The sequence below is a fragment of the Gorilla gorilla genome, chromosome 15, assembly GCF_029281585.2.
Source record: "Gorilla gorilla gorilla isolate KB3781 chromosome 15, NHGRI_mGorGor1-v2.1_pri, whole genome shotgun sequence".
NCBI classification, from domain to species: Eukaryota; Metazoa; Chordata; class Mammalia; order Primates; family Hominidae; genus Gorilla; species Gorilla gorilla.
Genome location: NC_073239.2, coordinates 67,227,595 through 67,243,049, shown reverse-complemented (window position 1 = coordinate 67,243,049; position 15,455 = coordinate 67,227,595). Strand labels below are relative to the sequence as shown.

Below are 15,455 nucleotides of genomic sequence, written 5' to 3'. Positions count from 1 at the left end.
TTATTTAAAGTTCACTTTTTATTTGTTTGTTGCAGGTATGTGGAAATATAATTGATTTCTGACCTTGTATCCAACTTTCTAGTTAAATTCATGTATTGGTTCTAAATAATTTGTCTAGAAATTCTTTTGGACTTTTTATACCCAGACATTTTATCTGCAAATAATAACTATTTATTTCTTCTTTTCTAATTCATATACTTGGTTGATCCAATGTTTAATGCTAGTTTGTATAGTTTTATATGTGCTTTTCGTTTATTTTTACAAGCTGCTTCATCCTTTCTGCAAAAAGACAAGATAGAAATGTATTTTTTCCAGTCCAGGAAAAATAAAAGCTTGAAGGAAAAAAAATGTATTTTTTCCCTTTATCTCTAGTTGTAAAGTTAAAGTTGGGTCAAAATATGCAAGATTTTCTGAATTCATGTAAAGCTCCTAAGATGCTGCTGGTATCCAGGAGTCTAAATAGTGTTGAATGAGTTCTTCCTGCAGAGGTTATAGCATCTTAGTCTCCAGCAAGCCACCTATTCCTTTCCTGGCACCCAGTCAGGATAATCAAACTATTTTGCTTGTGGGATACACTAGGTCTTGTTACTTCCCATTTCTCTCCTCAAATATTTCTTATCTCTCTGAGATAGTGAATTAGTGACTGATTTTTTTAAGTAGAATATTTTCATTGACCATCTTATTTTGGCCACCTGCTTATTTCATACTCTGAGCAAATTCTAAATGGTCAAAGTCAAGGTTGGCAAATTCTGTCCTGTGGGCCAAATTCATCCTGCCACCTGTTTTTGTATGGCCTGAAAACTAAAAATGTTTTTTGTTTGTTTGTTTGTTTGTTTGTTTGTTTTTGAGACAGAGTCTCAGTCTGTCCCCCAAGCTGGAGTGTAGTGGCACAATTTCGGCTCACTGCAACCTCCACCTCCCTGGGTGCAGCGATTCTCCTGCCTCAGGCTCCCAAGTGGCTGGGATTACAGGCACATGTCACCATGCCTGGCTAATTTTTGTATTTTTAGTAGAAACAGGGTTTCACCATATTGGCCAGGCTGGTCTCAAATTCCTGACCTTGTGATCCGCCCGCCTCGGCCTCCCAAAGTGCTGGGATTATAGGCGTGAGCCACTGTGCCCGGCCATGCTAAAAATGTTTTTTACATTTTAAGTGTGTTAAAAAAATTAAAAGAAGAACATTATTTTGTGATGAATTAAAATTATATGAAATTCAGCCAGGCATGGTGGCGTGTGCCTGTAGTCCCAGCCACTTGGGAAGCTGAGGCAGGAGAATTGCTTGAACCCGGGAGGCGGAGGTTGCAGTGAGTGGAGATTGTGCCACTGCACTCAAGCCTGGGCAACAGAGAGAGACTCCATCTCAAAAAAAATATATATGAAATTCAAATTTCAGTGTCCATAATGTTTTATTGAAATACAACCGCAAATATTCAGTTATGTATTGTCTGTAGCTGTTTTAACGCCAAACAGCCTCATTGAGTAGTTGCAACAGAGATCATAAGCCTAGATCTAGTCAAAAATATTTACCATCTGTCTCTTATAAAAAAGGTTGCCTACCCTTGATCTAAATAGCAGGTAGCTACCGAAGGACTTGAGCAGAATGCTGACAGGCAAAAGGTACTAATTTAGGAAAGTTAATCAAATTTGAATACGTAAGATGGAACTGGACGTGGGGAGAGGAGAACCAAAGCCACTTGTTATTTTTGAATTATCTGATTCCAATAATTCTCAGTCTTAAGGGAGTTTTTGTTTTTGTTCTTGTTCTTTTTTATGAGACGGAGTCTCACTCTGTCACCCAGGCTGGAGTGCAGTGGCGCGATCTCGACTCACTGCAAGCTCCGACTCTTGGGTTCACGCCATTCTCCTGCCTCAGCCTCCAGAGTAACTGGGACTACAGGCGCCCGCCACCACACCTGGCTAATTGTTTTTGTATTTTTAGTAGAGACGGGGTTTCACCATGTTAGCCAGGATGGTCTTGATCTCCCAACCTCGTGATCCGCCCGCCTCAGCCTCCCAAAGTGCTAGGATTACAGGTGTGAGCCACCGTGCCTGGCTGACTTAAGGGAGTTTTGACATATTATCCTTTACTTTATCTTGCTGTATCCTTCAACTTTTTGAAATTAACTTGCATCTAGCATAAGGTGAGCAGTATAATGTAGCTGTTGATAAGTCAGACAGACATAAGCTCCACTCTCACATCTGCCTCTTTAATGGCTATTAACATTGAGTGGGTTATAATCTTTCTAATCCTCAGACTCATTTGTAAAATGGAGATTGTTTTGAGAATTAAATGAAGTACTATGTATAAGGCATTCAGCTTAACGTTAATCCCTTAAGAAATGGTATATATTATTATATGCTTTTTTGAACAATCCTAGTAAATTCAAATTGGTTTTGTTTGAAATATTTGGGGACTTTTCATTTCTGCTTTCTTTAGCTTTTTTCTGCCTATAAAGCCAGCCTCTTCTGGTCAGCTCATTAGAGTGCTCTTTCTAAATCTTTGAATGAGGTGCTCCCTGAATCATGAATTGCTAATAAAGCTAATTAGATCTTTAAACTAAATTTGTTGTAATTTTGTCTTTTAACACACTCAATGGTTTTGTAACGGCACTGTGTAGATAAGAAACAGGATAATAGATTACCCTGTTAAGATAATTAAGAATATTTAATTATGTGTATTCTTCCCCCTGTTTATATTTCCCCTTTTCCTGATGTGTTACATTTAATTTATTATTTTATTCTGTTTATTTTCTTTAAGGCATATCAATCTTTTTTAGAGTGAGATAGCCTCTTTTAAAACAATAGAGATCCTAGCATATTATAAAACTAGGGTTGTGAATAACTGATATAAGGGCTGGTTGTTTAGACTGATGTTATGCTTCAAGGAAAAAAATGCTAGTATTAAAATTAAGAAATTAGGAGGCTGTTATATATGTGGGAGCAGAGAGTATATGGGAAATCTCTGAACTTTTTTTTGCTCAATTTTTCTATGAATTTAAAACTGCTCTTAAAAAAGAGTCTACTTAAAAAATTTAGATTAAACCCACTTTGTTTCTTATCTATACAGTGCATTACAAAACTACTGAGTGTGTTAAAAGACAAAATTACAACAGATTTAAAGACCAAATTAGCTCTTTTAGTGATTCATGAATTAAGGAGCATCTCATTCAGAGATTTAGAAAAGGCACTCTGATGAGCTGACCAGAGGAGGTTGATTTTATAGACAGAAAAGGGCTGAAGAAAGCAGAAACAGAGAACAAAAAGCAGATTGGTTGTTTCAAAGTTACTTTCCTATAAGGTTAAAACAGAGGCCAGGCACGGTGGTTCATGCCTGTAATCCCAGCACTTTGGGAGGCCGAGGTAGGCGGATCATCTGAGGTCAGGAGTTCGAGATCAGCCTGACCAATATGGTGAAACCCCATCTCTACTAAAAATACAAGAATTATCCGGGCATGGTGGCGCATGCCTGTAATCCCAGCTACTCAGGAAGCTGAGGCAGGAGAATCACTTGAACCAGGGAGGCGGAGGTTTTGGTCAGCTGAGATCGCGCCATTGGACTCCAAAAAAACCAGAGAAGACTTCCTTATCAAGCTGGCTAAAACCAGCCTGTTTGTGAACTTGGCTGTTAGTTATCTCTTGTGATTTCTTAGAAGGTCATATAAACAACTTGGTTTCCATCTGGTGAGGAGGAATTTTAGCATGAGTGACTCCATTTTGGTTTGGTCTGTAGAGGTCTAATACAGAAGCTCAATGCAAAACAACAGCTTCCTATACACATTATTAAACATGTCCTTCCCGAAAATAGACTAAATCTATTGCTGTTTCATAGCTTTATATGATTTTGATGGAATTCGATTGTGAAACTAATATATCAGAATCTCACATATTTTCAAAAACCTAGAAAAATGATTTTGAATTTTTACAACACAAAGAAATTATAAATGTTTGAGGTGATTGATATACTAATTACTCTGATTTGATCATTACACATTGTAGACACATACTGAAATGTCACTGTGTTCCATAAATATATACAACTATTGGCTGGGCATGGCGGCTCATGCCTATAATCCCAGTACTTTGGGAGGCTGAGGTGGGTGGATCATTTGAGGTCAGGAGTTCGAGATCAGCCTGGCAAACACGGTTAAACCCCGTCTCTACTAAAAATACAAAAAATAGCCAGGTGTGTTTTTTGGGTGCCTGTAGTCCCAGCTACTTGGGAGGCTGAGGCAGGAGAATCGCTTGAACCTGGGAGGCAGAGGTTGCAGTGAGCCGAGATCGCACCACTGCACTCCAGCATTGGCAACAGAGTGAGACTCTGTCTCAAAAAAAAAAAAAAAAAAAAAAGGAAAAAAATAAAAATATAATTATGTGTCAACTAAAAATAAAAGTTTCAAAAATTTTAAAAAAACTTTCATTGATGTGCTGCTATCAAGTATTACCTTGAAGAATGAAAGAATTGATAACCTCCTTCAAAAGGACATGCCAATTTTTAAAACCTTTTAATTTTTATTTGCTCATGAAAAGTCTTTCAAATGTAAGATGCGTATCAAAAAAAAAAAGTACATCTGAGCTGCTGGCCCCATTATAGATTTGGTCATGAAAATAATTTAATTGTAGAGTTTGAAAAACAGGATTACTGGTATCCTAATGGTACTGAAATTTGGAGAATTGGTCTATCTGATTGTTGCCTGTTGTGTATCCTTGTTAAGGCTTTAAAGAGAAAAAATCGGAACAGGAACCCATGATTTTTTATAGTATGCGTTACCAAAAAAACACAAAACTTTTCAGATGTTGTAAAAGTTATGGATGAGTCTGGATATTGTTCTCTGTACCTGATGAGGTGACCATCACAGGTCCTTGGAATGAGGTCAGTGAGATATGTGTGCATAGGTAATGAAATTATATGTATTACACATATTTCTTTGTCTTATAAATGAAGAAACTTTACTTTCCCAGGGTCACACAGCTCCCAAAGAGTTCCCCACCCCAAGATCTGACTCAGAACTGGTATTTTTTCTGTTTGGTTCAACCAAAGGTTTTTTGATTATTATGTGCCAAACACTATGTTAGGCACTGTAGATAGATAAGAAGATGAATCAGGCATGGCTGTCAACCTGAAGGAGGTTATAGTGTAAAAGAAGATACAGTGATAAGTATTCTGATAGAGCTGGTACTCTCTCTTATACCAATGTTAAGGGAACGCTTTTAGCTTAGTACAATTGTTTAAGAAAACCTCAGAGACAAACCCCCACTTGAAAGATGAATGAGTAAAATAACTTACAAAAGAGGCATATTCTGCTTCTCTCTGAGGCCTCCACAGAAGTGATATACTTTATATGATTCCAAGTTGTAATCATTAGTGTTTCATATATTTAGGGATGGCAATATATAGTAGAACATGTAGTTTGATTATTTTCTAAAGATGTTTTGAATAAAGTCCTTCCTTCCCTGCCAACCTTACCACTGCTATAGGAATATTGGGTAAAATGCCCATTGTACAGGGTCACTTCTTTTTTTTCCAGGCCACCCAGAAAGAAGTTTACCAAGGCAGCTCTAAAGAGCTTCCTAGACCAAGTCCCTTTAAGAAAACCAAGTATCATCGGGGAGAGGCCCTTGGAAAATTTTAAACTGCCTCTGTAAACTTTGACTTGGGAGGATAACTCTTTTTATTTTTTTTTAAAGTACTTCTTGCAGAGCAGGGCTACCTCGTAAGCGGTATGCCCAGAGTAGCCGAAGGTAACTCTTGACTGCTCCCTCTCTGGGCAGATCCTCACTGCTACTCTGCCCTCTGGTCTGCTTTTGCCATTTTGTTAGCACTATTGGTCAATCACATGTTCATCTGTTCCTCTGTATCCTGACTGAGATCTACTCTCAATTTTCCCTGTCCTGCTTGTCTGGTTCTTGCCTGGTTCTGATCTGCCAAGGCCTCAGATTTCAGTCTCTGACCCACTGACCTGGACAGTTCATGCCCAACCTCCTGGGTGACAGACACAGCCAGCCTGTCCACCAACACCACCCCAACTTGGCAGCCTCTACCTTTGCAGCTGGTCCCAGGCCAGAACATTGGATTGCATGGTGATGATGACTCTTTTCACCTTTCTACAACACACATGTATAGGTGGGGCACACCAGCATCTTAGGAGGAGAGGAAAAGCCAAGACTAGAAAGAGAAAGAAAAGAAGAGACACCTTCTAGGGAAGGTCTGGAGTGGAGTAAAGGGGATCTTCTATGTTTAAACACAGCCCTCAAATTCAGTCCTTCAGTAAATGTTTGAGTGTCTTCAGTGTGTCAGACGTTGTGCTGGGTAATAGGAGCATAAGATGAATAAGGAAGCTATTTGGAATTGCAAAAAACTATTGATTGAGAATTAAGCACTTTTACAGAATGTTTTTATCCCTCTGTTATACTTGTCACATAATTTTATGCTAGGTAAGGAAGTTTTCATGGACTAATCTCTTGGTATTATCCTAAGTGAGCTTCTAAGATTATTGTACCCAAAATATTGTTTATAGATTGAAGTTGAGTTACTGACATGTGAATTTAGTCAATGACTAGGTCTTATGTTTACTGACTGTATCAAAACAGAAGGAATGATTTCCTATGCTTGGCAAATACTCTTATATTCTAGAAATGAGACTGTCAGGAAAATGATGAAGTTTGCCAAACATTGCTTTCAATTTGTTAAAAAAGAGACTGTTGATGTTTTGGGAGTCTTTACCCTCAGTGTGACCTGGTCATTAGGAAACATTGGTCCCAGTGGGATAGCAAAGAGAAAATCTTTTTTTAAAGACGAAGTCTCACTCTGTTGCCCAGGCTGGAGCGCAGTGGCGTCATCTCGGCTCACTGCAACCTCCGCCTCTGGGGTTCAAGCAATTCTCCTGCCTCAGCCTTCTGAGTAGCTGGGTCTACAGGTGCCCGCCACCACGTTCGGCTAATTTTTGTATTTTTAGTAGAGATGAGGTTTCACCATAATTGGCCAGGCTGGTCTCGAACTCCTGACCTTGTGATCCGCCTGCCTCAGCCTCCCAAAGTGCTAGGATTATAGGCGTGAGCCACTGCGCCCGGCCGCAAAATGAAAATCTTCTAAGGGCCAAGCAGGTGAATATGTTGGGGTGATGATCAGGTGGTGAATACAAGAATGAGATCTTTACAATAGTATTATATCAGATATTATTTTAAAACCACAACAACAATAATGCTGTGCTGGCCAAATGAGAGGATGGCAGAATTTATTAATAGCACTCACCGTCTGGATGTTATCCTGGATACCAGGCTACCCTCTTGGGGAAATTGATTGGGAGAACTGATATATACAAAAAAAGGCAACAGAAAATGGTGCTATTAACAATGATCACCAAAATGTAGTCAGTACTTAGGGTGTGAAATTCTCCTCTTATCCTTTTCTTTAGAATTAGAAACGGCCAATGACACGTTCAACATTTATTCTAAAAAAATAAAATAAGCATGTGTTATATAGGTCATTCATCTACAGATTGATGAACATTGATTTGGACATGTCTTTAGGGACAAAAACAGAAACAAACAAAAAAATCCAGGCTATTAATTTCTTGTATTACCTGAAGAAAAAGTTTGAGTTAACCACATAAAATCTCCATTCCATATTTGTAGTCTCAAAGATAGGGTCTGGGCAGCAAGTCAAAGCAATGCTCTGGAAACATTGTGAGTAGCTAGAACAACTCTTAAGTTCTTACTAAGTATGGACAACATAGTATATACTACTGGGAAAAATCTCACTAGAGCTTATTTAAAACATAATTGTTTGTTGATACGTAATTCAACTCAGAATCAGATATGAATCAAATCAGAATCAGGTATGAATCAAATCAGAATCAGGTATGAATCAAATCAGAATCAGGTATGGTGAGGGATAATAAATAGAAAAGAAAAACTCATTGTAGCAGCAAGAAAAGCTTGGCAAAATCAACTCCTCTAAAGGACAAAATTGTTTCTTGATTATAGAGATTTTGTTATTTAGCAAGTATTATTTCTCTTATCTGTTATCTTTTCGTAATTCTGTTTCAGGGTCTAATGGCTATTGATTGTCCACATACTGGCATTGTGGACTATCGGCAGGTGGCTTTGTCATTTGCCCAGGATTTCCAAGAAGCAGGTGGCTCTGTCTTGACCAATTTTGAAGTAAAAGATATTGAAATGGCTAAAGAAAGTCCTTCAAGAAGTATAGATGGTAAGCCCTCCTTGTCTTTTCTATTGAATATAGTCAGCCCTCCATATCCATGGGTTCTGCATCTGTGGTTTTAACCAACTGAGGATGAAAAATATTTGGGGAAAAAAACAATAAAAAATAACAGTAGAACAATACATAATACAAATAAAAAAGATAGTATAACAAAAAATAGCATTTACATTGCATTCGGTGTTATAAGTAATCTAGAAATTATCTAAAATATCCAGCGTATGTGCATAGGTTATGTGCAAATGTTATATGCATTTTATATAAGGGACTTAAGTATCCTTGAATTTTGGTATTTGTGGGGTTCCTGGAACCAATCCTCCTTGGATACTAAGGAACAGCTGTACTTATATTGATTTTTTTTTTAATTGGGATATTTTAGGGGGTAGTGCTGGTGGGAGGGCCACAAGGAGCTAGGCTAGAGTATGGTGCAGAACCAGAGGTAGGTACAGAAGGTGCAGACTGAATGTGAGAGAACTGGGACTCCTGGAGGGTCTTGTGCTGGTAGAACCAGGCGGTGGTCCGACACTTCTGACTGGTGCTAAAATCTGAACTGCCAAGGCTGTTTATGGAAAATTTGTCTCCAAACACTTCCCTACCCTGTAGGTTACAGTCAGAATCTCTTGACAATGCTTGTTAAAAATGCATTTTTTTTCCCCTTGGGGCAGGGTCTTGCTCTGTTGCCTAGGCTGGAGTGCAGTGGCATGATCCCGGCTCACTGTAACCTTCACCTCCCAGGCCCAAGTAGCTGAAACTATAGGTGCTTGCCACCACACCTGGCTAATTTTTGTATTTTTCTTTTTTTTTTAATTTTAATTTTTATAGAGACAAGGTCTCACTGTGTTACCCAGGCTGGTATCGAACTCCCGAGCTCAAGTGATTTTCCCTCCTTGGCCTCCCAAAGTGCTAGGATTACAGGTGTGAGCCACCGTGCCCGTCCCAATTTTTGTATTTTTTGTAGAGATGGGGTTCCACCATGTTCCCTATGCTGCTCTCGAACTCCTGGACTCAAGTGATCTGCCCACTTGACCTCCCAAAGTGCTAGAATTACAGGCGTGAGCCACTGTGCCTGGCCAATAGCTAACATTTATTAAGCACTTGGTGCTTTCCAAGTATTAACTCATTTGACTTTTACAATTCTCCGTGGCAGGGTACCATTATTACTCACATTTTTTTAGGGTGAGAAAACAGGCACAGAGAGAGTAAGAAACTTGGCCATGGTTGTACAAGTAGTAAGTGAAATCCAAACAAGAGTTTGGATTTCAACTCATAGTCTGTACCTAAAGCCCACATAGTTAATTACTGAACTATACTGGACCCACACCATGTTCCCCACAAGCTGAATAACGAGCAAGAATTTCAGATTAACAAAGATGTCAGGTGGAAAGCTTCATTGGTTTAATGAAGACAGAAGAGTTCCAGAAATTGGTGGTTAGAATGAAGGAAAAAGACTGGCTATGAAGCACAACAGGAAGGTGGAAGCTAAGAGGCTGGACTGGGAAAGTAGGACACCAAGGTAATTGCAGAGGGGAGGTCTAGGAAAGGGTTTCTTAATCCTGACACTATTGATATTGGGGCCAGATCGTTCTTTGTCGTAGGGGGCTATCCGGTGCACTGTAGGATGTTTTGTAGTATCCCTGGCTTCTGTCCACTAGATGCCGGTACCATCACGCCCCAAGTGATGACAATTAAAAATGTCTCTAGGCTGGGCGCAGTGGCTCACGCCTGTAATCCCAGCACTTTGGGAGGCCGAGGCGGGCGGATCATGAGGTCAAGAGATAGAGACCATCCTAGCCAACATGGTGAAACCCCATCTCTACTAAAAATACAAAAAATTAGCTGGGCATGGTGGCTCACGCCTGTAGTCCCAGCTACTCAGGAGGCTGAGGCAGGAGAATAGCTTGAACCCGGGAGGTGGAGGTTACAGTGAGCTGAGATCATGCCACTGCACTCCAGCCTGGGTGACAGAGTGAGACTCCGTCACACACACACAAAAAAAATAATAAAAAGTGTCTCTAAATGTTGGCAAATGTTCTGTTAGAGTTGGGGGTGAAGGAATCACTCCTGGTTAAGAACCATTGCTCCAGACTTACAATTAGACTAGTTTGAACAACCAGGAATAGAGATAAACCAGTAGACTGAAAAAAGGACAAAGAACCATGAACTGAAGAATTTTGAAAGTTCCTATAAAACCAGAATTTTGTAACTATGAATGATAATTTATTTTTATTTTATTTATTTTATTTTATTTGAGATGGAGTTTCACTCTTGTTGCCCAGGCTGGGGTGCAGTGGCATAATCTTGGCTCACTGCAAACTCTGCCTCCTGGGTTTAGGCGATTCTCCTGCCTCAGTCTCCCAAGTAACTGGGATTACAAACATGTGCCACCCCATCTGGCTAATTTTGTATTTTTAGTAGAGGCGTGGTTTCACCATGTTGGCCAGGCTAGTCTTAAACGCTTAACTTCAGGTGATCTTCCTGCCTCAGCCTCCCAAAGTGCTGGGATTACAGGAGCGAGCTACTGCACCCAGCTTGAATGACAATTTATTATACTCCTGGAAAGGAGAGAAAAAAAATTTCATGACATGACATCTCCTTTTTGGCTTGTCTATATATATCAACATGTAAATTAGTCTTCCAGTGTGCTAGACTTTACCACTCCTAAGGAACACATACCATTCTGGAGAATTTTTTTTTTCCTTTTTCTCTCCCTTAGAAGTCTGGACAGCAAATCTAATTGTGAAGTTAAAATTTGCACAAGTACTTTGAGAGGCCAAGGAAGGAGGATCACTTGAGGCCAGGAGTTTAAGACCAGCCTGGGCAACATAGCGAGACCCTGTCTCTACAAAAAATTTTTAAACGTTCACTGGGCATGGTAGCACACACCTGTACTTCCAGCTACTTAGGAGGCTGAGGCAGGAGGATTGCTTGAGCACAGGAGTTTGAGGCTGCAGTGAGCTATAATTGCATCACTGCACTGCAGCCAGGCCGACACATTGAGACCTTTTCTCAAAAAAATTTTTTTTTTAGGGCTGGGCGCAGTGGCTCGCGCCTGTAATCCAAGCACTTTGGGAGGCCAAGGTGGGTGGAGCGCTTGAGCTCCGGAGTTCAAGACCAGCCTGGGCAAAATTGCGAGACCCCATCTTTACTAAACATAAAAAATTTTTTTTAATTAAATAAAATAATTTTTTCTTAATTTGCAAAATCCTATGGGACTCAGATGTCCAGCTTACCGGTATAACTATTCAGGTTCTGTATCTCTAAATGGCAAACATAGTCAGTAGGAAAATTGGCAAACCTGGTGTCTATGTGAAGAGTACAGGACTGAACTGATCCTTTTTATTGATAGCTGCAAATATGTCTATATAAAGCAGTGACCTGGGAGGCGCGTTGGCTCACGCCTGTAATGCCACACTTTGGGAAGCCAAGGCAGGCGGATCACCTGAGGTCAGGAGTTCCAGACCAGCTTGGCCAACATGGTAAAACCCCATCTCTACTAAAAATACAAAAATTAGCCGGGTGTGGTGATGTGTGCCTGTAATCCCAGCTACTCAGGAGGCTGAGGCAGGAGAATCGCTGGAATCCGGTGGGCAGAGGCTGTAGTGAGCTGATATTGCACCAGTGCACTGCACTCCACCCTGGGCAACAGAGTAAGACTCCATCTCAAAAAAACAAAAAAAGCAGTGACCCATGTGGCTCAGTCTTAGAGAGGTGTCAGGATCACGAAGGAGTAATTTCAAAAGAACTCTTTTGCTCGTATATTTCTTTTTTTTTTTTTTTCTTTTGAGACGGAGTCTCACCTTATTGCCCAGGCTGGAGTGCAATGGCGCGATCTTGGCTCACTCCAATCTCTGCCTCTCAGGTTCAAGCAATTCTCATGCCTCAGCCTCCCGAGTAGCTGGGATTACAGGCATGCACCACCATGCCCAGCTAATTTTGTATTTTTGGTAGAGATGGGGTTTCATCATGTTGGTCAGGCTGGTCTCAAACTCCTGACCTCAGGTGATCCACCCACCTCGGCCTCCCAAAGTTCTGGGGTTACAGGCGTGAGCCACCATGCTCAGCCTGCTTGTATGTTTCAAGAACCAAGAAAGGGATCCAAGCAATCTTTTTAAATATGCTTTTTCCTCTTTTCTTTCTTCCTTCTTTTTTTTTTTTTAAATAATAAAAAGAGATGAGGTCTCACTGTGTTGTCCATGCTTGTCTTGAACCCCTAAGCTCAAACAACCTGCCCACCTTGGCCTCCCAAAATGCTGGGATTACAGGCATGAGCCACTGTGCCTGGCCCAAAATGCAAATGTTAGCATCACCCATACTTACTGAATCAGACTGTCTGGGAATAGCACCTAGTAATAAGCCTTTAGTGATTCTTAGACACATCCAAGTTTCAGAATGTCAGAATGACAGCCTAAGGTCATAAAATGACCTGGCCATTTGGAACTCCCCCCACCTCATGCCCAACCCCCACAGTTTAAGAGTTCACTTAGAGTTTGTTTTGTTTTGCTTTGAGGGCATTAATTTTTTTTGTCCAAATGATAGATTTGTGAGCCTTCTATTTGCTGTTGAGAAATTTGAAGGAGAAAAAAAGTAGTGTTCTGTTCTTTCTTCCTTGACAGGTTTTTAAGGAGATCTAAGCCATCTGAATCATTCTGTCTTTCTGAATTCTAAGATGATGAGCAAAATTGTTAAATAATTAAGGTTGTTTTAGGTAGGTAGCATAATAAACCAAATTTGTGATACAAGTAGATTGTATTTATCTGCTCTACATATGCTTTATAAAACTTTGAGATCCCGTATATCTGAGTGGGAACTAATTTTAAAAATGGTCAATTTTTTATTAGAAGTTTTTGTGTTGCGAGAACTCTTGCTTCTCTAAACAACGTAGAACCTGCAAGGAATCCAGTAACCAACACTTGGATGACAAGGTTTCTCATATCATAGCTTTAGTTCTGTGGGAAAATACATACTGATTTATGATTGTCCATTTTACATTGTGGTTTCCAGGATTATAGTTCAGAGAATAGCTATGTCTATATTGGAGGTCAGGTGGCATATGGTTTGTAAGCATAGATTAGATGAGTTAAAATCAAGCTAAAAACATGCTGGAGTTTTATATGTTGTTAAGTATGAACTAGTTTAATTGTTATTTGGTAAAAAGTTTCAGAATGAACTGTAAGGTGCAATCATAGTAATGACAGAAAAAGGTTATTTAAGTTTGTTTCTAGTATGATATTTCAAATAATGTTGGCCTTTTGCTAAAAATAAATTTTTCACTTATTCTTTTTTTTCAGGAATGCAATATCCAATTGTTATAAAGAATACAAAGGTAAAGATTCTTAAGCAAAACTGCTGGCTACTTTCTTTCCCTCCCCTTTATTAAAAATTAAATTAACCCACAGGGCTGTATTTTAAGTTATTGAATGACATTTGTCTAATGTAAAAGTAATTCTGAGAGAATTTCTTTTAGGGAAGTTTAACAGCTTTTATTCTAAGGAGGGTTTCAACTTGGGAATGTCCTAATTAAGTGGCTCTGCTGGCAAAGAACAGGATTATAAGCATATGGAGTGTTTAATTTTAAGGCAAAACTAATATTTTATCACTCTATCTACTGATCTCCACTAACTTATTAACTCTCTATAAATTAGAAGACTTCGGAAGAGGGAGTATGCAGGTTGTCCAGAGGGAGATGGACTGCTTTTATTCATCTTCACATGGACCTAAAGCAAGAACCACTGAATGGCATAGAAGCAGTAGATTCCCTGTAGGTTCGCTGCATCAGGTTGTACTCAAGGGAGCAGAGTCATTAATGAGTGCTATAGGATTTATTATAGGAATAAGACCTTACACAATTGTGGAAGTTTCTGGGAAAGCATAGATTCAGAAGAGAGTTGATGGATCAGTAATTGGGAAACAGAGCTGAATGTGGAGCTGGAATTCACTGGACAGTGGGTATCTGTCTGTCACCTCATTGGACTAGGATGACCTTCAGAGAATAATACCTGCTGATTTACTTCTGCCACCAGATTATTATTATTATTATTATTATTATTTTTTTTGAGACAGAGTCTCACTGTGTCGCCCAGGCTGGAGTCCAGTGATGCGATCTCGGCTCACTGCAAGCTCCGCCTCTCAGGTTCACACCATTCTCCTGCCTCAGCCTCCCGAGTAGCTGGGACAGGCGCCCGCCACCATGCCTGGCTAATTTTTTTGTATTTTTAGTAGAGACGGGGTTTCACCATGTTAACCAGGATGGTCTCGATCTCCTGACCTCATGATCCACCCGCCTCGGCCTCCCAAAGTGCTGGGATTACAGGTGTGAGCCACCACGCCTGGCCCTCTGCCACCAGATTATATGCATCTCCTGTTTTGACCAAGTTTAAGTTGGAACTATGAAGAGAAGGGGATTCTGTCAAGCATAGTTCCTAGCTTAACCAAATGAACTCAGTACAAACCCCTACAGTCCACCCTTTGTCAACCTGACATCTGTCCACGCCCCTTATAACCTTAAAACGATATTTAGCTTCCAAATAAAGACAGAAGTAAAAGTATGCTTCCACCTAACAAGGTGTACCTGTCCTTCATAGGACTGAAGACATGCTAACTAACTCTCAAAAAAAAAAAAAAAAAAAAAAAAACAGCCTACTTTATCCATCCTGGATTATGTTTAATTTTTACTAGCTGAGTTACACTCCCCCTTTGAGATCCTGTCACTTAAATACCAAGATATAAGGTTAACCACTATTTAAGCATTTTATATTAGATTAGTAGTTCTCAACTAGAGGCAATTTTACTCCTCAGGGAACATTTGGCAATGTTTGGAGACATTTTTGATTGTCACAACTGGGATGGAGGAGGGACACAGCTACTGGGATTTGGTGGGTAGATACCAGGAATGTTGCTAAACATCCGTCAGTGTGGGGAATAGGCCTCCAAAACAAAGAAATGTCTAGCCCCCAAAGTCAGTAGTACTGAGGTTGAGAAACCCTGTGTTAGATAATGTGGGAATGGTAGAGATGAGTGTATTAGTCTTCTCAGACTTCCATAACAAAATAGTACAAACTGGGTGGCCTAAAAAGCCCACAGTTCTGGAGGCTAAAAGTCCAAGATTAAGGTGCTGGTAGGGTTGACTTTTGGCTTGTTAATGGGTGCCTTCTTACTATGTCCTCACATGACCTCTTGTCTGTGTGTGCCCGAAAAGAGAGCGCATGATCTTGGGTGTCTCTTCCTCTTATAAGGACAC

The 15,455-nt window shown here is 40.0% G+C and overlaps 1 protein-coding gene across 7 annotated transcripts in view; it reads left to right on the top strand.

The window, feature by feature from the left end:
• Positions 1 to 15,455, top strand: part of L2HGDH (L-2-hydroxyglutarate dehydrogenase) — a 69,274-nt gene that overhangs the window by 22,619 nt on the left and 31,200 nt on the right. For 4 of the 7 annotated variants that reach the window (XM_063698300.1, XM_004055152.5, XM_063698303.1 and 1 more), the window contains 2 exons: positions 8,047 to 8,209; positions 13,507 to 13,541. In XM_063698300.1, coding sequence (XP_063554370.1) covers positions 8,053 to 8,209; positions 13,507 to 13,541 — 192 coding nt within the window. In that variant the 5' untranslated portion in view covers positions 8,047 to 8,052. Of the gene's footprint in view, positions 1 to 4,777; positions 4,871 to 8,046; positions 8,210 to 12,831; positions 12,924 to 13,506; positions 13,548 to 15,455 lie in introns of those variants that run through there. The other 3 variants (XR_010130859.1, XM_063698302.1, XM_063698304.1) reach the window with 3 other exon arrangements.